The sequence below is a fragment of the Argiope bruennichi genome, chromosome 4 (assembly GCF_947563725.1).
Source record: "Argiope bruennichi chromosome 4, qqArgBrue1.1, whole genome shotgun sequence".
NCBI classification, from domain to species: domain Eukaryota; kingdom Metazoa; phylum Arthropoda; class Arachnida; order Araneae; family Araneidae; genus Argiope; species Argiope bruennichi.
In genome coordinates this window covers 32,509,361-32,537,248 of record NC_079154.1, presented here as the reverse complement: position 1 = coordinate 32,537,248, position 27,888 = coordinate 32,509,361, and the positions used below count along the sequence as shown (strand labels likewise).

Here is a 27,888-nt window from a genome sequence, read left to right as displayed (position 1 = left end):
AAAATGAGATTACAATTTTCTCTCTCAAACATAACATAGGTTTAAGAAATTTAACTAGATTTTAAAATTTAAATGTGTTTTTAAATGAAGTTCTATTAATTCAACACTTTTATTAGTTTAGAAACCATGTGGTCTATCTATACTGGATTAAAATATTATCAAAATAACAGGTAAGCTAAGTTTCTATAAACAAAGCATTAAGTGCTTCAGTTTTCACAATCAGAATCAATTGAGAATATTTGTGATTATTACAAAGAAAAAAACTAAATTGTGAGAAAAAATGCATAAATTATTTAAATTTTAATTTATAAAAAATCATAATATTTAACAAATTATTTTTCAGTTTTTTCAAACAGGTAAGAATTCTTAGATTATATTCCAAATTAAATATTCACATTCATCTCATTAAGGAATATTTATTCATATTTTACATGTATTTATGTTTCAAACAGCAAATAAATGACAATTACTTCACATCATATTCCAATTTCATTACTCGATAACTAATTTTTCAACATAATTTCCTATACCAAAACGATCACATGAATCAAAATTACAATAAATAAAAATGTATTTACAACTTCAAAAGAACAAAATTACACATTTGATCATATTCCTATTATTATTTTTTTTTAAATATTTATTTTGTGCCAAAGCAAAAAACTGATTACTGATAAAAAATATTTGCATATTGGCACATTTATGTCCATGAAATTAAAAAAATAAAGCATAAAAATATATTTACAAACATTCAGTGGACTAGATATAAGCACAAAAAATAAAAATTTCTTTACAAGAACAGAAATTATTTATCTCTTACAAGTTTCTCAAACCATAAAAAAAAGAACAAAATTTTAATGACAGTAAAATCTATATAGAAATCGATAATGTTTACAGAGATTAAAAGATGCTGAATAACAGGAATATAAAAACATTGTGATAACAAACGATATATTTGTATCCCACTCAAAGCAAAATTCACAAGTCCAAATGGCACACGGTAACAAATATATAGTTCTCCTATAAATCTTTTAACTATATACAGTGTAATTTATAACTTTTATGGATATTAAAAGAAATGTATCCTGTAAAAACCTTTCATTATATGAATTGCAAAACATCACTTTTTCAATACAAACTTTTTTTGATATACCATGTTTTATAATATCACTTAAAAAAATATAAAACTTTAAAATTGAAAATATAAATAGTTACGGTGATCAATTAAATTTTCCAGATGCCATTTCATAAAAGTTAACTGTTCAGTAAATACATTGTAATAAATGATAGTTAAAAAGATCACAATCTATTTAGTAAAACAAAACTTTATTAACAATTAATTCAATTTTTTTTTCTCCTGAAGTTATCTGAAATGAATATATACAGTTTAATTCATAACTTTTATAAATATTAAAATATATATATAGATATATATATCTTGTAAAAAAAACATTCATAATATGAATTGCAAAACATTACTTTTTCAATGAAAACCGATTTTGATACCACATTTAATAATATCACTTAAAAATATAAGACTTTAAAATTTAAAAAAAATTATTATTATGCTCCATTACATTTTCCAGATGCCAATACATAAAAATTAACTATTCAATAAATACATCGTAATAAATGTTAGATAAAAACATCAGAATCTATTTAGTAAAGTTAAGTTTTATTAACAATTAACTCATTTTTTTCTCTCCTAAATTTGGTTCAAATGAATTTGCATAATCTGAAACAAATTAAGAATAATTTTAAACATCATAATCCTCAAACATTTTTTTGTCTTTTTTCTCCTTAAGTTTGCACACAAATTTAAACCTTTAGAGAATTAGATACATAAAATTTATTAATTGCAAAAGTGCAAGATGTTCTTAATATTTTTGTTAATGTCCAATTTATAGTCTCATAGATGGTAAGTACTGTCCATTATGATATGCTCGGCCATTGTTTCTTCCCAGTGTGTCTGAAGTTGATTCGAAAATATTAGGGTGAGAAGCATAATGCTTAGCTTTCAATGTTCCGCCATTTTCCACGGGCATGTTGCCATCAAAAGCAGAAGGAATAGTTGGAGGAGTCACTGGAAGCAGCTTCTTGCCTCGAGTTAATGTAGCATACTCACTTTGATCATGCTAGAAAAGTAATAAAAAATGAAATAAAGTTTAGAAAATGTGAAATAAAACTAATATGTGGTAATTCCAAATGGAAAGATTTTCTTTCTCTTTTTTGGATAATTTTAAATATTATAAAAATATATAATCTGTATACAGTAAAAAGTGATGAAATTAAAGAAAAAGAAAAATGAATTAATGCATCCCTATGGTTTTGATATTATTTATAATATATTACAGTACACAATACATGTTGCATATAAATATTCAAAGGGTTGTTTTTTTTAAAAAAAAAAACATAAATAGCACATTCAGAAAAAGAAAAACACACTAACTTTTTTCTTAGTTAGGCTACTTTTAGCTGCATACTGATAGTATTTGTTAATTTATAGGTATTAAATTAAATTGAAAGGTATCAATTGACATCTCTTTATTTTTCTGAAAACAAACAAACTTTAAACAGGTGCTGCTACCAATTGGGCAACTAAAATGTTAAATGTAATCTCATTCTCAACATCCTCCCAGCCCTGGTCAACCTCGAGGAAACTGACCAGAGAGACTGGGCTGGTTACTTTTTGACCATTAACACTCAGTTTGCAGGATCTTAACTTCCCATCGCATCCCTGATGTAGATCCATCAGAGAGTTGCACTTAAAATCAGTGGAAATTAAAACATTTTGTGGTCTTTTCAACATTATGAGAATTTTCTTCAAATAAATAAAATCCATTTAGTTTCACATCTCAATGTATTCTTAACTTAATGTCATATTAATTATTTGAAATAACTTTTTTTTAAGTTTAGTTACATTGTGTAAAAGGATATGCTTTTATTTATTTACTATGACATATAACTCTTTGACGAATCCTTTGTATATACTATTCTTAAGACAATATTATGAGTTTGTCGGAGAAACCAGTCCAGTAGTGCAGCAGCAGCTTTTGAAATTATCTTTTAAATTTGCATTTACATTTTTTGCATTTTCTTCTTTAAACAATCTTATTTACTTATTCATTCAATACAATGCTCTCTGCTAACTTTATCACTCTGATTATCCAATAATCAATTTAAAAAAAGAATAAAAATGTGAAGAGAAGACAGAAAATAAATCAACAAGCAAGAGAAATGTTAGAGGAGACCTAGTGGAAGTTCAATATAATGTTAATAAAATTTATATACCTTACATGGGAAAAAAAGCAAACATGTTAACTAATAGAAAACCTATACATTGTATAAATAAAATAAACTGAAATGAAACCAACAATAACCAAAAGTCTGCAAGGATTAGAATTTTATATTTGTTTATGAGTAAGCATACAGAGAGACAGGAAAAAAAAAGTTTCCAATTTCTAAATTTATATTGGATTTATCCTGCAGATATTTCTATAATTAAGATAATGAAAAATTCATCTAAACATTTACTGTCATCCAGATACAATCAGGACAAAGAATAAAGAATCTTAAATTTAAAAAAATGGCTACTTAATTAGGAGGGGGGGGGGGGAACCTGCATGAATACTATTTTCAGATCAATTCATTTATCTTGACAATATTTTTTTTCGAGTTGAAATTATAGAAAAACAGGTTATTATTATAGTAAAATGTGCTACTTGAGGGAAAAAATTAAATTTACTTAATAACAAATTATTCTATACAATTTTTTAAAAATATGTAACTTTAGTTAGATGTAAATATAGAAGCTGACTTACCTCTGGATTACTGTATTTAGATCTGACTGAACCTTTAGGGACTGGTGGCAATGGGGGAGGTGGAGGTGGTTTCACATCCATATAATCTTCATTACTAAAATAAGAAGGAAATGGATATTTAACAAATTAAATATGATATTTCAAAAGTTTTCAAACTTTTTATTGCCTAACTAATTTTAAAAAAATCTATGAATCACTATATAAACACATTCCATTTAAGAATCGAGTCATCCTAAATGAAATGTTAATAAATTAAAATAAAAAGAATATTAAATTTATATTAATCAATATTTTCCAACTGAAGCTTTTACATTATCATAAAATATTAATGCATCACATATTATAATAAATAATATGTAATTATATCTAACCGATTAATAATCATTACTGATATGGAATAAATGCAAGGAATGGGCCTACATCAAATGTAACCCATTTTATCATGTTAGGGTCTATTTATTTCAAGAATAAACAGCTTCAAGTTCTAACCATTTAATAGATTTATTTTAACTTATAGTAAGGCTAAAAATTCAATATTTGCACATATATAATATACTGAAAAGCATTAAAAAAATTTATCACTTTATTGCAAATATATATTTATATTCATTACTACTTTTAACTAATAGAAAATTAGTTAAATTTCAAAGATTGCAAAATCTTTCAAAGAATTTCAAAGATTGCATCCCTTATCTCTTTTAAAAAACTTTCATGAGATAAATGTTACACAAATTATCTAAAAAGTCCATCTCTTTCTTAGAACTTAAACATTACATAGCATAGTATGACATCAAAAATGAAGTTGTATAAAACTATAAAAAATTATGATATGTAACATCAGTGGTTCAAGTCTCAGAATTCGAGAAACCTCATGAAATTTTATAATACTTGCAATTTTAAATATTACAAAATAAACAATAGTAAATATATAGCAAGTCATCCTAAAAATATCACGACATAAAAATTTTCTGGAATCTCCCCACTATCCTTATGCCATAATAGAATAATTTGAAAATCGCATTTTATTCTAAATATAAAAGAAAGATAAACATAGAAAAAATCTCATTATCATTTATATAATATCCCTATCCATTATAAATATATTAGTTTTTCATCACATAATTTGTGCTTATAAGACAATCATTCAGAAGCTCCTTATGCAAATACAAAACAAATAATAAACTTTACACTTACTATAAATATTTAGCTGGATCTTTAATTGGTTCTGTGTAAGAAACTGGAAACCATCCAGATCTGCAACACGAAAAGAATAAATATTTGTTTATAAAATGAGAACTATATTTGTTAATATAAAACTTAGAATATTTATTAATATATGCAATAACACATATTTTCAGTTACTTTTAAAGAAAAAAAATTTTTGAGGTATTTAAAAATTTATTCAATAAGATACAGAATTTTCTATTACATATTATATATATATATATTAAATTCTAGAGAATAAATTATTCTTTATTAAAGAAAGAAAGAAAATTTTAAAAAATATTTTAGATTAAAATTTTCAGATATAACTTCCTAACACAAGTCCAATAGTCTCAAATGACATTTCATACAAAAGTTTAATCAATTTATCCTAAAAGATTTCAGTTTTCATTAAACACAAAGCTTGCAATAAATTTTTCCAGAATTCAATGTTGTTAGAACATATATGCACACATATAAGAAAAAATCAGTGAATTAAATTGAACTCTCATTTTCAGGATTAATACCAAACCTGATGTATATAATTTATTTTATGACCATTCAATGAGTTTAACTTGCCTTTTAATGCAATTTTAACTTGTACCTAGTAAAAGTAGTATTAATAAAATGACTTAAAATTTATAAACAAAGCCACTTTGAAAAGCCGATTTAAAAATTAAAAAGCAGGATTTTTATTGGCAAATTACGCAATTAAAGAGCTAAATAACAAAAAATAAATTTAAAAAAAATCGCTATATTTCACCAGAATTTAAAATGGCGAGTTAGAAATTAATACCCATAAGCAGTTGTTAGTGTATTATAAAATATCTATTTGATCTACATCACATACCAACTATCATACATTCTTTGTGCAAATAGAAAGTCAAAGTCATTCAGGATAGACTCTGTTAAAAAGTTGCTCAGAGTATGCAAATTTGTGCAGAAATATATCTCAATGAAAATAATTAATCTACTTCTTGATGAGTACCAATAATTCATTAATTTTATAACAGAATGCCAAGATCAATAAGTACTTTAAAAAAAAAAACTGTAATGAATTTTTTTACAGAACTATTTTAGTAAATTTCTATTTTGAATTCAAAATTATAATTCATAATACTTTTAATATTATAATAAATATTATAATTTAATATTTATATTTAATTATACATATAATTTAATATTAACAATATTTTTCTTTCAAAGAAAAAAAATCCTCCCATGCTTAAACACAGAGTGATTATAAAAAGTTTAGAAAAAAAAGAAAGAAAGAAATGCAATTTTAAGATGGAGATAAATCATATATACAAATACTATTTTTTGTTTAAATCATATCAAGAAATAAATTTTCCATACAAAGAAACTTAAAGATAAATCAGTAAAAGAGAATTGAAAATAGAAGAACATTCAAATGAACTTTTCTCAAAATGTCCAGCTTATCTCTATATTCTTTTCAATTAAGTTTCCACTCTTTGAAATTTAAAATATTGAACAAAAATAAACACTATAAGCAAAATATTAGTGTTATGTACACAAAATGAATAAAACAATTTATGACTGATGAAACAACGATTATTAGAAATAATTTCAAGGATTACAATTTCATAGTGCTTTTGTGTGTATGCATGTATGTATATATAATATTTTGAAATCTTAAACTTAATTAATTCCCAAAGTTTTGTCTTAAAATAGCCCATATTAACCTCATTCTAAAAAATTCTCTTATTTCCTGATTCCATTCCACTTTTCCTATTAAATTAATGCAACAAAAGTTCTGTGAAAATACTTTAGTCAGCGGTTCCCACACTCCGAGTGAAGGGACAAGAAATTGCTGATCTAAATATATTCTTCTAAAAGATCCCTATGATCCCCTTACTTGTGATTGACATGTATTAGAAATCCCTATTAAAATCTCACAGTATATATTTACAGGGATCAAATTTTCATTAGCTTTTCCTCATTTCGTGTTGTGTCGTTCTGTGTTGTGCTTGTGCAAAAAACCATGTCTCCCGGTATGGAGATAAAACGAAGTTACAAAAATTGAAACTCTCTTCACTGTCTTTGAAACTGCCTTTTGCTTCAAAAATTATGCTTACATATATATTCGGAATGTATTGGATGAATAAATAATAATTTTTTTACATAATGTTTGTGCTTTTTTGCAAAATTAGTTTCCCATCCCCCCCCACACCAAAAAAAGAATAAGAAGATACATATTTTATATCATAACCTTGTAATGTCTGATTAAACTTAAAATTCTTAATCCATAAAAAGAGAAAAGAAAATAATAAAATGACAACTAACTTTCCAGAAGTCAAATTATCGCCAAATTGCCAGCCAGTTGTATTTTCTTCTGTAATATACTCCACAACATCACCTTCTCTCAGCGCTAACTGATGATCACCAGTAGGCTGATATGCATAGAGGACTTTAGCATAACTTGTTTCACCATCACCATTATACTCCATTATTCGACTATATCTCTTTGAAGTACCATCTAGAATGGAAATAAACACAAATAATAGTATGCTTGTTTAATATGAAAATAAAATACATCAATGTTATATCACAAAGCATAACAGATCATAAAATATATCATAAAATAATTTTACTAGAATAAAAATAAAAATTAACTCGCTATAATCACGCACTTTGCCAATCCAACCATACTAATAGACTGGCTTTTTCAAAAAGACAAATCACTAATCAAAGAACATGATAAATAGACTGCTGTCCCAAATTTGAATTGTAATTTGAAATTTTCTATTTAAAAAATATATAGTTTTTTTCTTCTATTAATATATTTTTAATGAACCTCTTAATCCAGCACTTTTTGTTAATCCAACAGTCCTTTACTCTAATGTCTCTTAGGTTATTATTGAGATAATTTATTAATTTTTTTTTTGCATGACAGCTTACAAAAAAGATAATTTATGGAAATAAAATACATTTCTTACGAAAAAGCATATATGAAGGGGAAAAATTGATAAAATTGCAAGTTATGCCTACAAATAAACATTAAATTAAATGGAAAAAAATCAATCTTGTCAAGCGTCCTAAAATAATTGCAACAGTATATATCGTATGAGGAAGTGTAATCAGAAAAATTACAACTCGTGACTATAGAAGAAAATATTAAAGTAAATAATATTCTTTTGGTTCTTATTTATTAATGTGTTATTTAAACTAATAAATAATATAGTTAGCAAGTTATAAGCATTTCTTTTTTCTTTTTTATAATAGAAATAAATTCATTATAAAAATATGCTCAATTAACAGCTGATAATTTCTATGATTATATAACAAATGGAAATTTATCTTAATATGTATACTATTTAATCTGTACTATATATCCTTCTCAGAGCACTATGTATTACTACCACTAAATTAACTTTTGGAGTTATTCTATAAAAGGATTAATTTGTTTGGAACACTTTAACTATTTTCTAATAAATCTGACATTAAGTTAAAAAGAGCTCATTTCAAATTTTTATACAAAATATTTCTTAAGGCATCTTCATTATGAGTAAAAATGGATGCAGGTAGATGGAATGTGTAAATCATTTTGATAAAAAAGTATTGAATCCCTGATAAATTCTTCTAACTTATGATTTTAACTACTTAAAGATACAAGTAAATTGATGATAATGTATGTAAATAATTAACAAATAAAATATGCTTCTTTAATTGACAAATAAAATATGTTTCAGAAGCTTTGCATCTAGTCCTTCCTCTTTTTACAATAACAGAAATATACTTATTAAAAAAATATTTTGTCATGAATAATTCACAATAAAATCACTGTACAAAATGTATCACAAAAATTATTTAAAATTGCTTTTACAATAGAACAATCTCTCATCACCAAAGAGCAAGAAAATCTTTTCAGCAGTCAAAAAATTGACATTAAGAACACATGTAGTCACAGAAGAATAAAGAGAAGTCAAAAATCAGCTCTGTCCATTTAGCGTCTAAAATTTAGCATAAATGTAAATCTATTTGTAATAATATAGAGAAGTAACCATTAATTACCATTATTTATTCCTTTTTAGTTAAAGAAAGCAAGATTCATTATATTATAAAGGAATAAGGCAGAAAAAGAATACTAATGCTGAAGAGTATTGTCATCCCCTGGCCTCTTCTTTCAAGAAATGTTAAAAACATTCAATTCAGAAATTGGAAATAAAAATATTCTGAAAAAAAAATCACAACTAAAGTTCTTTTACAATGAAAGATCCTTGACATCAATTGCCAATTTGATATCATAATAAATGTTTGCACGAACCTTTAGAAGTACGGATTGGATAAAATAATTTTCTAAGACCAAGTCTATTCATTTTCAAATTCTATTATGCAAAACTAAATCATGTATCTCTAAGAAATCACGATTAGTGTTAACAATAATGTTCATGTTAAAAAAAATTTATAAGGAATTATGTTAGCAAAAGTTATGTATTTTTTAAATGTAAATTTATATTACCTGATTTAGGGGACTCGGAGGGTGTACTAGTAGGCAGACAATATTCTGATTTTGCACGAACAATAGGTCTGGCATAAATATTATCATCATGATTTAGTCTTAAAGTCTGAGATAAATATGAGTCTCTGTCCTTGCCATAACTACGGGCTATTGAATTACTTCGAATAACAGATTCCAGCATGCTGTCCAAGGCATATATGCTCTCCATTCCATTATTAAAAGACTAAAAAAAAAAAAAAAATTAAATAAAACTGCACAGAATAATAAGATATGGAAAAAAAATTAATTCAACTTATTGAATAAACTGCAAATAGATTACATCACGATAAATTCATATATCATGTTAATAATTTTTGCCAAAATTTGATATTAAATTGCTGATATATATACCTCCAGCAATAACTGGAATAACTAAATGCATGACTACTTTTATAAATTATCATATGATGTGGTATATTTTAACTGTAACAAAGTTAAGAATTTGAATTTATTTAAAAACAAGACTTATGCCCTAACCTTATTAAACAGAAATGTAACATATTTTATAAACATTAAAACGTAAAATACCAGATTTTTCAAATAAAAAAAAATAATTAAAGTATTCAACAAACTTTTAGTTAAATAATGCATAAGTACATTGATAGAAGTAAAGTGAGAATAGAAATTTTATACTTCTCAATAATTTATCATATATATTCCTGCTATTTTCAGTATTCAAATATTCTAGTTATTGAAAAAACATTAAGGTTAAATTTGCAAATTTTATCTAGTCACTCCATTTGAAATATCAACCGACTTCCTCACATTTTTTAAATATAATGCACTCAAAAGCAGATGAATATACAAGAGCTATAAAAAATAATTATTATACATTCTTTTTATCCCTTACATATAAATTCAAAATATTACTACAAAAAAAGATAAATTTCAATCAACAAAATACAAATTTTATTTATTACTAAGGATTTCATAATATTTAATATTAAAAATTGTTATCTCAAAATTACAGTGAAAGTGAATTTATCATTTCAACTTTATCTATTGAAAATATTCAACTATCATACCTGATGTCCATTTTTTACAGGAGATGCAATAGTATCTGGTAGTTTGTCCCTAGTTTCAGCAATACCTTCCCACTGGGGTAAACGCTCCTCTAAAATTTCACATCCCTGAAAGTAAAAAATCTTATTAAATAAAAAAAAAACACTTTATCTCTTTAAGAAGACACTTTATCTAAGAAAAGAATGCATTTAATAAATTCCAAACAAATATTACAACATAACAGATTAATTACTGGCAATTACATGGAATTGCATTTAAATATTTTATTACCTTATTTTAAATTTCAAATTACATCTTTAGAGGGAGAAATATGAGGATTTATAATCAATAATGTTAATTCATGTGATGCCACAGTCATGACAAAATAATTTGGCATGTGATCTAACAATATAAAAACAGTTTGTATTATGATGGGTTTTAAGTTATTCTTTCTCGCATGCAATATCAAAAATAGACTCGCACACTCCATCTGAGCATAAATGGATAGTTATAAAGTAGAAAATGTTTACAATTAAAAACTGTTTACAATAAAAAAAAAACAAATTAAAATCAAATAAAGCTAATAACAAAAATATTCTGCATTCAATGATTTTAAATTAATTTATTGAATTTTTTAAAATCAAAACCTTGCATAAAAAATTTTTTATATATAATTCAAATTAAGAAAAAGGTTACTTTAAAACAGACATTTACAAAAAAAAATTTAAGCAAAATAAAATTAGCATTTAGAGAAAAATATGACTATATATGTCAAAAAGTAGATTTGTTCATTTTATTTTTAGGAACTGGAAGAAAAAAATTTTAAGTAATATAATATTTAATTCTGAAATTTTATTATTTTGCATGCCTAACTAAATTTTATTTAGTAAATTCAATGGAATTAAAAATCATTTTAAAACATCTTATTCAATCAAACCTTGCAATGCTTTTATTATTTTAATATGAGGAAATACATCATCTTAAAAGCAAAAAATTAAGCATGAAATATTACCAAACCTTATTATGATAGATGAGAAATTGTCTGTTTAAAGCACACTGTCTTTCTAAAACTGTACCATACATGACTCGCTCTTGAATTATAGCCTAGAAAAATTTTATTTCATAATATTATTAAACAAGGAAATGATAAAAACTAACTGAATATAAAACAAAATTACAAAAATCTTTTCGCATGTAAAGCAAAAGAAAAACATGTACCGAATTTATTGCTTTCTGTAATATATTATAAAACTACATAAAGTAAACTAAAGTTAAATTTTTCATTTAATTTTTGAGCTTCATCCAACTATCCATATTCGTACATGCATTACAAATATACAATGTACAATATTTGTACTTGCATGTTCCCTGCTTAATTTTAATAAATATTCTACTATATGAAATTCATGCAAGCGTAATTTTTTTAAACAGAATATATAATTTTATATTAATGAAACAAACAATAAAGGTTTTCAATTTAGTCTCACTAAATAGAATTCAAAATATATGTTATAAAAGCACAGGTATTAAAATAAATACCATAGGTCAATAAGATACATTTTTCTAAAATTAATTTTTTTAATCAATATTTTTGAATCAAAAAGATTACTGACCTCTTTCAAACTGTCATTACAAAATACTTCTAATCTTTCTTTGGCACTCTCTAACATTTTCATGTTCTGAAAAATTAGAATTTTACAAAATATTAACAATTCATCCAGAAAAGTTTTTACTAACATTGTGGATTTTATAAAAATAATATATAGATTGAAACTTTGGTAAACAATTACAAAGAAACAAACAAATTATTAAAAATTGCAAAGATAAATGTGGATTAAAAAATACAATCAAAACACATAAATATAATTGATATAAATAAGCTAAATAAGTTGATATTTAGCAATTGTTGCTATATTTAAGCATTGCTGAAAGTCTATAAATCTTATAGATTTCGCAAATTAAACAAATAAAAGGAAAACATCAATTACTATGAAATTAATAATAAATATTCATACATACTGCTAACTGTTTGTCTGTATTCATATTCTTCTTTCTTCTTGTTTTCTTTAACGTGGAAATGCATTTCAAATAAGCTTCTCGACGGCCTTTATATAATTGTTGAAATCTCTTCTGTTCCCTCTAAAAATATATTAAATATTATTTGGTAAATTGCATTTATCTTTATTTTATTCTTATCAAATTGCATTTATAATACAATAAATTTATAAAAAAGCAGGAAATATTTTTGAAAATTCTTTTCTTAGTGAATAAAAATCCCGACCATATACAAAAAATAATGTCTACGAATAATATATTATTATTAAAAATATACATACATTAAAAAATACATGATTGTAAGTCTATGAAGTTATTTAATATTTTAAAAGCTTCAATAGCACTTTTTAATAAAGCAGACAACATAAATAGCTTATATAAAATTCACTCATTTTAATTTTTAAAAAAAACTTTGAAGTAGCTTATTAATGGTTAATATACACAATTGAAGGTAAACAATATTAAAATATTTTATATGCCTTATTTAAAAATTATTTCATTAAAGTTAATTATTCAAGTTTTCAAATAAATATGAAGTCTTACTCCAACTAATTTTGTGTCCTTTTCTGCAGCTATTTCCATAGGTTCCAAAAAGTCAAATTCTAAGCTTTTGATCTAAAATAGAAAAAAATTAACATCTTAGAAGAAAAATGCATTGAAAGGTTTCATCGACTCTATAAATGCTTTACATGAGTACTATAAGCATACCTATGTACATAAATATCTGCATAATAATTAACACTTTGACCGCCGCGCTGAATTTCTCACAATACAATTCATATAATTCCGCCATTCACCAGTGACCTTCATGGCAGTCAACATGTTAAATTAAATTTCTAAGAATTAATTAATTTTTAAAAAATTCGAATGACACAGATATGTTACATATGTCCACTTTTTTTTTTCTTTTACTTTTTATCAATTGCTAATTAAAGATTTAAGATGAACTTTCCATTATAGTACATTATTTTTTGCTTTAATATGTTTTGGAATTTTTTTATAATCAAAAAATAAAACCAAATATTATTGAAAAGAATACAAAGAATTTTGCTATTTATAAGAACTCAACATAATATCTTCAGCATTATTATTAAAAATAATTTTATTTTTAATGTTCTTATTTAAGTTTTTGCAATAAATTAACCCTATTCCAAAAAAGTCTACAAATTATTATATTACAAAACTTTTTATTCCAAAAAGTCTATGAGTGAATAATATTCATTAATAAATTAATGTATATTTTTTATCTCAATGTTTCACGGAACGAATACCGATAACGGCAGATTGAAATTACCGTTTATCGCCAAATTTCGCACCAATTTGGCGGAGGCCGTATACTGGAGCTGAGCCTTTTGGATCTTTTTTTATATCTCATACATATTACTCGTATAAAAGAATAATAAAATAGTACTTACAATATTTGACTGCTGTGCCAATATTTCTTTATTTACATCAACTATACTATACAATGTAGATCCTGAAATAATAATTAGAAAAAAAGTAATAAAAAAATATATACAAAAATAATTTACTAATTCTTTTTTATTCAGAAATGAAATAACAAAAATAAATGAATTCCAAATGCAAAATCGTTTTCATATAAATAATTCAATAGGTACCAAGATTTCAGGTAATATGATCGATACATCCTTATAATCAAAGTAAAAGACATTTCCGTAACAAACATGAAAGTCATTTATATTTTATTATATATATATATAGAGGAAATATTAAAATAGATAAATGGAATGAAGGACCATGTATTACAAAACAAATTATTATATATATATAAAAAGTGAATATTAAAATAGACAAATTTAACGAAGGACCATGTATTTCAAAACAAAAACAGAAAATTGCCGCATAACGGACAATTCACTTCAATTCCTTTAAAACGTTTATAGTCTCAAGTAAAATACAAATTAAATAATTTTTTGCAAAAAAAAATCATAATTACTGGTGCGCTCTTAGAAGACACGTAACAGAATTTTTCTAATTGAAAGATTTCAATATCTTTCAACTGAATAAATAATTCACAACCTTTTAAATTTTTTAATGGAAACACTAATCTCATATGACTTTAGACAAGGTGTTCCAAAAATTTAATTTTTTAATTTATTCACATTCTTTCTTGCGAAATGAAAGGCATTACTTAATACCCAAATCAACGAAAATCTGTAATTCTAAATATATAATAAAAGAGTGAAATGTTCAAATGAAAGCATAGAAACTTAAACTGAAATGTTTTTCTTCCTATCGAACCACGGTAAAACTACTAAATAATCCAAGTGTAAGTAAATTATATAATTAATAAACATAAAACAAATTGATTGATGTTTTAAGTGTGAAATTCAAAGATAAATTTAAGAAAATAATTCTATTCTCGGTCAGTACATATTAAAAAGGAAATTTAAATGACTATCAATTGATCGATAAGCGAGAACGATGGTTTATACGATCAGCATCTTCGCAAGAATATAAACGCGATAATTCAAAAACACAATGACTTAAGTAAAATTTGATAGTAAAAACACTAATACATGAAATTGCAGTCTAGTTCAAAATTTCGTTTCAATCGGTCGAAAAATAAAGCGCCAAATGCATAATATGAAGTTCAAAACGTTCACGTGCAGGATTAGAAATAAAAATCTGAACAATTGTGGTGTTCCTGATCATGTGCAAGGTCAACAATTTTTTACGCACAGGGAGAGAGGGTAATGCTCTTGTTTGGGAATAAGCAATTAATAACACAACCTCTCGTTTCTAACATAATTATTGTAATATATATATATATATATATATATATATATATATATATATATATATATATATATATATATATATATATATATATATATATATATATATATATATTGCAAGTTAAGAAAATTGTATAGTAGACCAGTTGTACCTCGAAATACTGTATATAGTTACTGTATATAAATACTGTATTCAATGCATTCTGAACGGATCGGATGATTGAATTTCTCTTGATTAAATTTCATGGTCACAACACCTTTACATAACATAATTAATGAAAACAAAGGAAAATATATGAATGGCAAATGCTCACCTATTATCGCTAGATATTGTAGAATATCTACTCAGCCTTACTCAATATTCAGAATACCGCGTGAAATAGTAAAGATATCATAGAAATATTGTACAGAATGTTATGCCAATAGCTTTCGTACAATTTTATTATGTGATTATGATTTGGTTTAATAAGATTCATAAACCAAAGCAATTATGGTAATTTTCAGTTGCTAATAGTAAAGAATATATTTCTTTTAGCAATTAACTTATAGACATTATTAAAAGAGATTGAGATGTTAAATCATACGTTTGCCGGCGAAAAGATTTTGAAATCATTATGTTTTTTTAGAATATACGTCAGCAGGTGATAAAAAATGTTTTGAACACTTTTCAGAAATTTTAAAATAATACTTAATGGAAAGCTCAATGATCTCTCACAATTAAATTTTTTTAAAAATTAATTCAGATATTTGTTAATAAAGAGACCTTCAAATCAGGGCGGGAAAAAATGCCGTTCAAATATTCAGTAGAACAACAAAGTCAAAACAACCAGCCAAAACTATCCCGCATATTTTAATAAATGTATTATACAAATTTCCCGAGCATAAAATTAGAGACCTTGGGTAAGTCCGCGAACGCCTTACATGTCTTTGACGGACAATAGTTACAAAATAATCATCTTTGGTGCGAATTCAGCATTTTTACTGGATATATCGAGTGACTATAGGCGATCTTTTAAGCGATTAGTCATTGAAATTCAGTTGATAGCATTCGAAAATCGAATTTGTGTTTCCTGAGACTAATTGAAACCAAAATTTAACACAGACCTATAATTGTGATCTTAAAATCACGTAAAATATCTGATATATTTAAAACATTATGTTTTAGAATTGTAGCCTTTACATGCTTGTGAAAGTACAAATCAACAGAAACCTTCGACAGATAATTCCAAATTTGATGGACATATACCAAAGAGCATATACCAAATTTCATCAGTCAAACTAGAAATGTTTTTGATTCGTCTTCATCATAAACAGACATAAGGCCAAAAATGTGTTTTTTGAACTCAGGCAGATATAAAACGTGAAGACTCGTCGAAATCTCAAGTTCGAATTTTTTGACGAATATAATAATTTCTATACATTTAGTATATGAAAAATGAATCAAAATAATAAAATACTAGCTATGTTTATATATCCGTACAGAATAATAATAAAATCTAAAAATAATAATTTCCAACGAATTTATAAAAAAATTCTATGGCGATCAATGTATTAACCATGATTTTAAAAATATCTTGAACCAAACAAAGTTCGAAACCGAAGGCTAACAACAAAAGCTTTTCCTCAATTAAAAAAAAAGCGCACTTTGGACAAGATGTTGATTTCTAAGAAGTGTCACTTTACAAAATAAAAATCATATCCTTTCAATTCAAAGTAAAAACCCACCATTAAATAGACATAAGCTCTTCTTTTAGAAACGACATGGTGTAATATTTGGCCAAAGTCCAAAGTAAATCTATTTTTTTCACGGTAGCGTGACAGAAAGCATTCGAAGGACAAGGCAAAGGAATATTGAGCAATGTGTTTTTGTTCCATGATTCTTAGGAAATGTTCCTTTTTATGAGCCCTATCATAGAACAAATACTTCCAAGATGCATAACAAAGAGTATCTATTACAGCGCTGATGAAGATAAAATATTTTAACTGGAAATGGACGAGCGCAGTTGTTTAGGAAAGAAAACACAATAAATATTAAAAACAACACCGAACATGCTTGATGCTAAACGAGGACCATAGAATAACAAATATAACTGCATATCATTATTAAACCATCAAAGAGACGGAAGCTTTTGAATATTACATGAAACTTGTTGTAAATAATGTATGAAGGCATTTAGCTGTGCGATAATTTGTGCATTATGTATTATGGCAATTTTCATAAGTTAAGTATTTGTCCAGTCGGCTAAAAGTTTTCATGATATTTTAAGAATATTTTTTGAGACATAACATTTAATATAAATTATTCAGTTTTCACATTCGATACGGAATAATGTGAAAATATTTGTTAGTTGTGAGTTATTAATTGATTTGTGAGAGAAAATAATATTTCTCGTTACTTCTTTGAGAGATACAGCGTGGTTCTGACGAGTTGGCGACTGATCTTTGACGAGTACATTTGCTAAGAGAGAAAAAGTATGGATCAGAAAGCGGATCACTGAAGAATAAAAGAGTTGCGGTATATATGAACTGAGATGAACTTCGCTGATTTTTTTTTCCAACTTCTGGTTGCGAATTTGGTTTCATGAAAAAAAAATCATTCTCGCCCCCCTAACTTATTGAAATAAATTTGTCCGATATCACGCAATTCTTACGTCACACCTACCAACTCATCAGATCCTGGCTATATAATGATTGCCTCAAAATAATGCTAGGTATGTTTCTTGACACAGCAATGCTAGATATGTTTATAGACACAGTAATGTTTACATGAAGGTATATGTTTATGTGACATTACAGGTATATGTTTACATGAAGTGAATAATATGAACTAATGAATGATTGAATAATTATAAAAGTAAAAATATTTTCATATGCTTTTGACTCATTGTGAAGAAATGCATAAAGTTATGGTACATTTTTTTAAACTTTTGGAAAACTCAATCGATAAGTAAGCATACTTCCCACGTTTTACTATGTAGGCTTCACATATCATGCTAGAATAAAATTCGTCCTTTTTATTTTTAAGTATAACAAAGATGCCTGCATATTTTTCGAAAGAAGGAAGCAAGTTATAAAAAATGCTTACAAATTCTTAAGCAAACTAATTTACGAAATTTTTAATATAAGAAAAATTTAAATGCATCAAATTCAGACTAATCTAGTAATTGCAACACTTTTTTGATTCGTAGTGCCCAGGTAATTTTTTAACAAGGTTTAATATAAAATTTAACAAAAACTTTAGTGAAAAATTGTCAAAACTCTTATATAAGCAATGTAAAAAACAAAAAAAAAAAAAAATCATTTTAGGCCACAAAAAAAATTATAAATTACAACATAATAAATCAATTACATATCACTATATACTTATAATTAATCACTATATACTTCCTTAAATAATGGACTTAAGTAGCTACCCTCATTTCCTTTTTCTCATTGATTTTCTCCCAATACTTTCATCTCATGACAGCAATTGCCGAGAGCCCAATTTTGCTCAAAATTGTAAAAGGAACTAAAACTTTCTAAATTACTTTAAAATTTTCAAAATATTACATAATATTTGCGGTATCCCCATGTAAAAGTCAATCTCCCCAAGACGCCACGGTGCACAATTTAGAGAGGAAAAAGCTCATTTATGTTCCGGATGGCAGGAAGATCCACCGTTAAATTATAAGTTAATGGGATGTTAAAATTCTTTCGCAGAAACTGGAAAGGGCTTGGTCTATAGTTTCTTCGATTACCTATGGGGTAACCTATTATTTTCTTCGCTACTTAAACCTACCCATATTATATGAAAGAATACAATAGGGAAGAATATAACTTATTTGTAGGTTGATTATAGGGGATGTAACGAGCTTAATAGTACAATTTCAATATATATGGCATCAGTACGAAACAATATGCTGTTATATTTCTTATAACCACCTTCAAGAAAAATAAGTTTACGCTACTTAAGCAGTTTTAGAATTTAATTAATGACACATTAATTAACAATGGTATTTGTTAATTAGTTCACATTAATTATACAACTAGTAGCTATATTTTATTTAAAATTATTTATCTGCAAAATAAAATTTCATTAAGTTCATTCGGGTTTAATTTAATTGCATTCTAGTTTTTCGATTCAAAGTGTAAAAGAATTTATTTGCAAAATAGAATTTTTAATAGTTTTCAGAATTCCAATAAATCGTTTTCATAACATCTCAAAGGATAACTTTTTCGCCTAATAAGAAAAGTTAATTCATTTCAGTTGCAAACGATTCTGCATATCAAATCAATTAAAAAAATTTATATTTTATTTTATACTTAAAAAAGTGTAAATTTCTAAAAAGTTGTAAACAAAAGGAAAACTGTCAAAGAAAGCGAAAAAAATTATTAAAAAAAAAAGAAAAAGAAAATTCTATTTCATAAGCCAATTTTCCAGTGTCTTCAAATTTTTGTATAAGTATTTTTAAAACTTAAAGATTTGGTATTTATCGAAATTTATCTTCAATTACTGAAATTTTATTTCTAAGTTTTCTCAAAGAATTGATGCATTTCTGACGAATTTTGCTCTCTTTTTAAATAACCACATGCCATTCATAATTTTAAAAACTAGAGGATACAAAATTTTTATTTACAATTCGAAAATCAAGGCTATGTTTTATTTATTTATTTCCTTATTTTTTACATATAAACGGTAATTTTAGGCCAAAGAATACGACATGCTTGTAAAAGATAAGAATAATATTTTAAAGTTACACGTGATCTACTGGCAACGATCCTTGTGATTTTGAATCAACTGTATCGTAACTGTGACCACGTGGATGGCAACAGGTGACATTAACAGGAAGAATGACAACACAATGAAGATGTACAGTTTTATTTCTTTACTCAATATGTCATAAAAATATAAAAGTTTTATGTTACGACCACATATTGTTTAGCTTCTACAAACCTTTCTTTGCATTTATATTCCCTTTATTACCCTTACATTTAGTTTGATATTACTCTAAAACAGTTATTATATAAATGAGTTTTCCGAAAAAAATATCAAATTTCTAAACCTTTCTGAATTTGTACTTAAAAAAAAAAAAAAAAAAAAAACCAAGGGATTTCATAAAAATGTTGGGGAAAAAAATGTTTGAAAAATTCAGTTTCTAGCATGAAAAATGGCGCCTCACGATAATGTTTTAAGCTAGATTTTGTCTGTCTGTCAGTTTTTATAGTATTTTTCAAAAATTATTCTTCAATACAGTGTAGCGATAACGTTCAAAATTGTATCTAATATAATCGCATCGAGGAAGAATATAAACCCACTATCAAAAACAACGAATAATATTATATAAAATATTCTTTATAATCAATTCAAACACTTACTTCAAGCCAATTCAAATCTTTTATTTCAAAATTTGACTTTTCATTGACAGAAATTCCGAAAACATTTTGTCCCTGATTCAGAAATGTCAAGAAACGCGAAGATTTGCCAATTGATTTTAACGATGCAAATCGATAAAGGGTGTCCCACATTTTTGCAAGATTGGAATTTACCACCATTCATGCAGTATAGTCTTGGCAACCCTATTAAAAACTATTCGAAAGCTGGTAAGGGTTAGTAAAAAAAGAAGCGTTACACGGCAGAACGTACTTTCATTATTGAACAATATTTAAAAAATACTGAAAGTCTGGTGACCACAGTTCGAAAATTTAAAAATTGGCCCCTAAATAATGCGATTTAACACTATTCTTTTTCTTTTTATGGAGTTATTTGAAGTCAAAGGTCTATACCAACAAGCACGCGTGCATTGAAGGAAAAAAATTCAAGGCTACATGGACGAAAATTCAGTCAAATTTATGCAAAATGGTCATGGAAAATTTCGACAAAAAAGTACATATGTGCCAGCAAAGCCGTGTAGGCCCTTAGCCCCATGTGTTATATCATACATAATCCTATCCTGGATACTTTACAATTCAATAAAAATATAACAATTTAAAGAAAAAAAAACATTGTTATTTATTTAATTCAAATCTTGCATTAACACTTTGTTCTGTCGTGTAACGCTCCGTTTTTACTAACCCTAAACTAACAGCTGTCAAATGGTTTTTCTAACAGGGTTGCCAACACTTTACTGCACGAATGGTGACAAATTCAAATCTTGCATCAATTGCCACACAAACAGTTTTTTGAATTTGCCATGGAATTTCTTCCACGTAGAAAGCGCAAGCACCCGAATGAAGATATTCCGCTTTAAGGTACAAAAGCAAATTGAAACACTTCATAATAATACAACTGAATCAAAATACTCATCCACTCTTCTAAAAACAGTTCCGTTTCATCTGAAATGAACCAAGGAAAATTGCATAGCAATGATCCTTGTTTCTAAGGTCGCGTGCACTTCAAGATCGGTTAGTTTGAGAGATAATCGCTCTTCATCTTGGTGAATGGAAGAAGGTGGCTTGGCAAGAACCTCTTATTGGGTGTGCAGACGTGCGTGGAGGTGCGAGTTCATTTCCGTGTCACTTTCTCCTGAGTTGAGCAAGGAGGAACTTTTTTTCTTTTCTTTTTGAGCTTAATCTTTGCATGGTTATTCTTTCTCGTTTCACTTAAAGCAATGTGGGTAATAATTCTTGGCAAAAGTCATACGAACTTGCCATAGGAAGTTAGATAAATTCAGCTTTTCAAAGTCTATTACTTGGTAGTCTATTTAAACACGTCCCGGACGTGATGGACTGATCCTGAATTTCTGGCTATATATCTGGGTTCTCCCACACAATCGTATACCTGGCGATGAATTGGCTGACGAGGCAGCGAAATTCGCCAACAGCATTTTAAATGGCTCTGTTCTTTTTAATGACAACAAAAGATATATAAAAACAATTCTTAATTTAGAATGGCAAACAGAATGGGACTGTAAAGAGGCAAACAAGCTTCGTTCTATGAAATATTCCATCGACTTTTGGACCATTAATCTAACAGAAAATTGGAAACACTTATTCGTTTAAGAATTGGCAATTTTACACATGTAGACATTTGTTGCTGGGTGAACCCGCCCCTTTATGTACAGTACGCCAACGCCTAATGACAATTCGGGGCATTCTTAGAGAATTTCCACGCTTTAACTCTCAACGAATTCAATATTTTAATTTTTTCCGTATCATTTTAAAAGTCATTCTTCATAAAGTGCCTCATCCTCATCTTTTTACCTTTTTAAAAATGATTTTTTTTCCTAACTTACATGAGTATTGTTCGCTTTTTAATATTTCAAAAATATATACAATAGATTTTTATACAGATTAGCAAATAGACTATTTGTAACATTCGGCAGAATTTTTAATTAACCTTTTAAAATATGACCATATGCTTTTTTATGCGGTATGCATAAAAACCAACCATAGGTATGTTTGCATATACCTATGGTTGGTGCTGCATAATCAGAAATTGTTTTATAGCCAGTAAATTCAACAAACCAACCTGATAATCACGAACCGAATACTTGGGAGTGTATTGTAATTAAAACAATATATGATAAAGCAATAAAACTGATAATTTGAAATTTTCAAAGTTAAAAGTTCAGTAAAGATAAATCTGAAAAGTAAAATACTTCACACATACACCACATAATGAATTAAAACACTAAAACTACCAGAAACGAATGAGATTACTTTTTTATTCTAAAAAAGAAGCAAAACTAACGACTGAAATAAACCAAAAAACAGTATAGAGATCGCAATCAGACACAATAATTTGTTCACCAGTCGATAAATCAGCAAGTTGTTGAACAACCAAGACAGAAAGGATAACACTATCTTGTCAACCTACGCTTTTCTTTCCGGACCGCCAGTTCGAAGAACATGCAACAAGTCATTTGTTCTCTAAGGGAGTGAAATTCGAAGTAGAAGTGATGTCCCTCCCTTCTTCAGGATTTGAAGAACAATGACCAAAAAATGACTTTGTGTAATCAAATCGACAGTTCATCACACCCAGGTTGGAAACAAATAACTGGTGGGCGATTTTGACATGTAACAGAGTAGCGCCAGGAAATCTCTATAGGAGGAGGGTTTTGAGGCAAATTCTGAGTATCCACGCCTGTGGTTTGACGATAGTGGTTATTCAGTGGATAGGTATGTAGTCGAAACAAATAATAAGACAATTACGAACAAAAAATTCACCACGCATTTCAAATGACAAAATAGTTTTGATTATTTATATAAAATTAAAATGTGCATAAATAATAAAACTAATGCATATGGATATCTTAAAGTTGAGTAAATAATGTGAGGTCATGTTATTTTAAAGATAAGACTCTTAAAACATCTGTCACTAGCGACCTCTTTGAAGCCGTAATCAGTGCTTGAGACCTTATTTCGAACTTAAATTTTTTCTGGTAATTTCATCTTATACCAAAATAGTTAATAAAAAATATAATATATTGAGTTGGTCTTGGGAAGAATATATTTATCTGTATCCAAAAGAGCCTACTGAATAGATATTTCAACAAAAAGAAGAATCAAGGATGTTAGAGATTTTTTGATATTTTTTTTAGTATGTCGATTTTTTTTTTTTTTTTTAATTTTAGTATCACCACCATTTGTTGCTGATTCTTCATACAATGCAAGAATTTTCTGACACTCAAGTGCGTGTTAAAAGCAATCGAAAAATGCTTATTATTTTAAACGAGCAATTCTTATATAAGAATTTATTTCGTGTATCTCGGAAGAGGAACGTCTAACGTCTTGGAACAAATTTAATATTTAGATAAGGTTTTTTTTAATTCAGATAAGGTTTGCTTTTTAAGTTCCGTGAAAAAAGCGATTTTACATACACATTAAAAACATTTTTTTATAACTAACTATTAGAATAAGTAGATTCAACTTCCACTTCGAAGTATAGGGTGTTCATTAATTATTGTCGTGGTTTCCGTACCTCATAACTTTCGAATAAAAAATATTACGCAAAAACCGATTACGTATTCGTAAATTACAGCTCAAAGAATTTTATTAATGATATTAAAATGTACAGCTTGCACAATTTGCACTTTGTAGGCATTCAGCTGAAGGCGATTATGTATTCGTAAATTCGCTGAACAAATTTTGACTCGAATTGAGGAAGATGAAAATTACCTTCGGAAATGGTTCTTCAGTGACGAATCCACTTTTCATGTGTCAGAAAAAGTGAATAAACATAGCTGTAGAATATGGGGCTCGGAGAACCCTCACGATTATCAAAAGTCAAAATTTGTTCAGCGAATTTACGAATACATAATCGCCTTCAGCTGAATGCCTACAAAGTGCAAATTGTGCAAGCTGTACATTTTAATATCATTAATAAAATTCTTTGAGCTGTAATTTACGAATACGTAATCGGTTTTTGGGTAATATTTTTTATTCGAAAGTTATGAGGTACAGAAACCTCGACAATAATTAATGAACACCCTATATGTGCAGTGCAGTATAGTAGTCAGAACAACATGAACATCGCGTGTGTTGCGGGCCCTCGGCATTTCGCGCAAACTTCTCGGCACTTCGTCCTCGTAAAATCGCGCTTTTTCTTTATTTTTTTACTTATGTATTTATATTTAATATTTTTGCTTGTTAAGTTTATGTATATAGGTGTCTTTCCTGTAAAAACGCGATTTTACGCACATTTTTTTTTTATAACTAACTATTAGAGTCTTTTTCTATCTGCTCTCAAACTGATAGTGTCATACAGGTCCATATTGGAACCGATTTTACCATAATAACTGCAAAAATATGAGTAATATATAAATTGTAATATGAATACTGTAATCTAGCAGATTGTTCCGAATAACATGTTAAACAAAGTGCATTAATGATTTTTTTTTATCTAAATGACCAGTTCATATGTATTTAAGATTGAAAAATATTCATATGTAAATATTAGCATGCGATTGCTATCTAAATATTTTTTCCGAAAAAACACGATTTTACAAAATCTGACCAGAGAAACTCAATCTTCCAGGTATTGTTAGAAAAGCGTATTAAAAAGTATACCTAGTTGTGGTATCGCCATCATTTGCTGATGATTTTGCATACCATGCAAGAATTTTCTATTAATCACAGTTGAGTGTTAATAACAATCTAATGTTAAAAAAGCGTATTAAAAATTATACCTAGGTGGTGACACTGTCATTTTCTGCTGATTTTGCACAAAAAGCCAGAATATTCCGTCATTCATTAAACCCTAATAAAATTCAGCGCAGTATAACCATATGTCAATTTTGCAGGGTCCAGAGGGTTAATTCGTATTCAAAAGAATCATATCTCGGCTGCACCCTCAGCGTTATCGGATAATGTCAACAAAACACTCGTGACATACTTCAAGAGACAATAGAATATTTCTCAGATTTAGGAGATAATATCAAGAAAAATGCACCGGCAGGATAAGTAGATAATAAACAACAGCAAGTTGAGCAGATAGGAGAAAAAAATGAAGACAAAAGAGCGTTTTCATTTTATGACACAAATTGAATCAATGAGATTATAAATCAAAATCCACAAAAAATATAGTTAGACAATATATTTCAATAAAAACCTTTTTTTGAAAATTAGAGCACCTATTAAACATTTCTGATCGCAATTTTGAAAGCAGAACATAGCGTCCTTTTCAAAGGTTTAAAGAATAAAATTATATTGCTTAAGAATATTTTTTTTAATCTTTCATAATTTAAATGAAACTAGCAGTACCCGCACAACGTCGCCCGTAGCCATAACATCCAAGAGGAAAAATTAGCTTTAAATTTAAATCTAGCCTCCACCTGATATGACAAGGGTATGCCACGTAACATCAAATAAACATAAAAATATCATTTAGAAATCATCAAACATAATTACAAAATAATTTTTATACCACACATTCAGAAATATTTAGATTGTTAAAACGGCTAAAATATGATATATTCATAATGAGTTTTGAATCGATGTTAAAAATCAGACGTAAACAAAGAAATGTATCGCATATGTATACCAAAACTCTTGCTATTTGCGTACTTTCAGGTTTTCGCACATGCGCGGATAAGTGCAAAACACTGATATTGCTCTTTTGCGCATGCGCGAATCGTAGTAAAAAAAATAATTAAATTTACAATTCTAAAACTCCTTTTTTAATTTTGATATGACTTCAATGTACTAAAACCATCCCCAATAAATGCCCTACAAATATGTCCAATATCAGTTAAGTATTTCTCGACTTTTTCTCTCTCAAACATACAGACGCTTTCAGGAGATTTCATTTTATACTATGTATAGATGCAGGTTCGTTATTTTGTGTTTAAATACCTGGAGAGAGTATCCATTCTAATCGTAGCCAATAGTTAAACTCATTTTCAAAACTTTAAATATAGGTTGAATATTATGCTGAAATTAAGCAAAAAATTATTTTCCTGAATCAATAAACATAATTTTGAAAAAAATTACGAACCTAAATACAGTTTTCCCATTCATTTGTCTTATTTAGTAAAATACTTTTTACATTGCTATTAATTATTGATATTAATTATTAATTTAAAATAATAAACGAATTTTACTATATTTAAACAATATGATCATTTAAAATTGGATTTGCAGTTCTTTGTAACCCCTCGAGGGGGCACCTCAAAATGAGGATGAGATGCTTCCGGCATGGTGGTTGGATCTCGCCATCCTGGAGGGGTACACTAATAGGTGGGGGATTTGACTCCTCCCACCGACGACGGGGCGTACTTCCTTCGGGGAGGGTTGTACCTTGGCCGGTGACGGCTTTTAGGACTCAACCACAGTTCCCGTCAATGTTGCTGTTTCGGAGGTCCGGTCATTCAGTTTTATGGTTTAAATCCGTGTGTCTTCGTGGCGGGCCGGAGAGTAAGATGGCTGACTTACAGTTCTTTGTATTAAAAAAAATTCTATTATACAGCTTTTTTATGATTTATGATCAACATAAGGAATAATAAAAAAACATAAGCAAATTTAAGAAATTACATTTTTAACTATCTCAACTTAAAATTATGATAATAGGAAAAACTTAAAAAGCTTTTTCAGTTTCACTATTTTTAAGCAGTACTAGCTTTGAATTCGGCATTCGAAAGTATAGAAAAAGTTTACAAAACTTTAAAAATAATAGAATATCTAACTTGATAGCATGTTTTTATATTATTTTAGAATTGCTCTTAATTATGCAAAAACGAAAACGGACACACAAACCAAAAAATTATTAACGAAAAAAAATATACATCAAATAATTAAAATAGTAATATGATTAATATAAAATATATCCAAAGAAGCTATTGGAAGGATTTTTTTTTATCATGCGCATATTACCAGTTTTTATAATAAGCCGATCTGTAAACAAATTTTATCTAAAATTATTTATCTTACCGATATCCCTTGATCCACTTAGAGTGCTGTTATTAGCTAAAGAAGCAATTTTCGCTAAAGCGTCGGTATACTGTCGGGACGCAGCCACCATAGCTGAAAAGATAAAAATAATGTTAGTATGAAATTTTTCTCAAGAATATTTACAATTTTTACACATTTCGCAGGAAGAAATTTTAGCCAAAAT

At 27.2% G+C, this 27,888-nt stretch overlaps 1 protein-coding gene across 1 annotated transcript in view; it reads right to left on the bottom strand.

The window, feature by feature from the left end:
* Positions 1-402: 402 nt before the first annotated feature.
* The window catches only part of LOC129965590 (brain-specific angiogenesis inhibitor 1-associated protein 2-like protein 1), a 132,760-nt gene continuing 105,274 nt past the window's right edge, over positions 403-27,888 (bottom strand). The window contains exons 3-14 of the mRNA XM_056079619.1: positions 27,705-27,797; positions 14,016-14,077; positions 13,144-13,215; positions 12,565-12,684; positions 12,159-12,224; positions 11,563-11,649; positions 10,569-10,673; positions 9,505-9,727; positions 7,329-7,521; positions 5,016-5,075; positions 3,822-3,915; positions 403-2,135 (exon numbers count right to left, since the gene is read on the bottom strand). Of these exons, the coding sequence (XP_055935594.1) occupies positions 1,902-2,135; positions 3,822-3,915; positions 5,016-5,075; positions 7,329-7,521; positions 9,505-9,727; positions 10,569-10,673; positions 11,563-11,649; positions 12,159-12,224; positions 12,565-12,684; positions 13,144-13,215; positions 14,016-14,077; positions 27,705-27,797 (1,409 nt within the window). The 3' untranslated portion in view covers positions 403-1,901. The remainder of the gene's footprint in view (positions 2,136-3,821; positions 3,916-5,015; positions 5,076-7,328; positions 7,522-9,504; positions 9,728-10,568; positions 10,674-11,562; positions 11,650-12,158; positions 12,225-12,564; positions 12,685-13,143; positions 13,216-14,015; positions 14,078-27,704; positions 27,798-27,888) is intronic.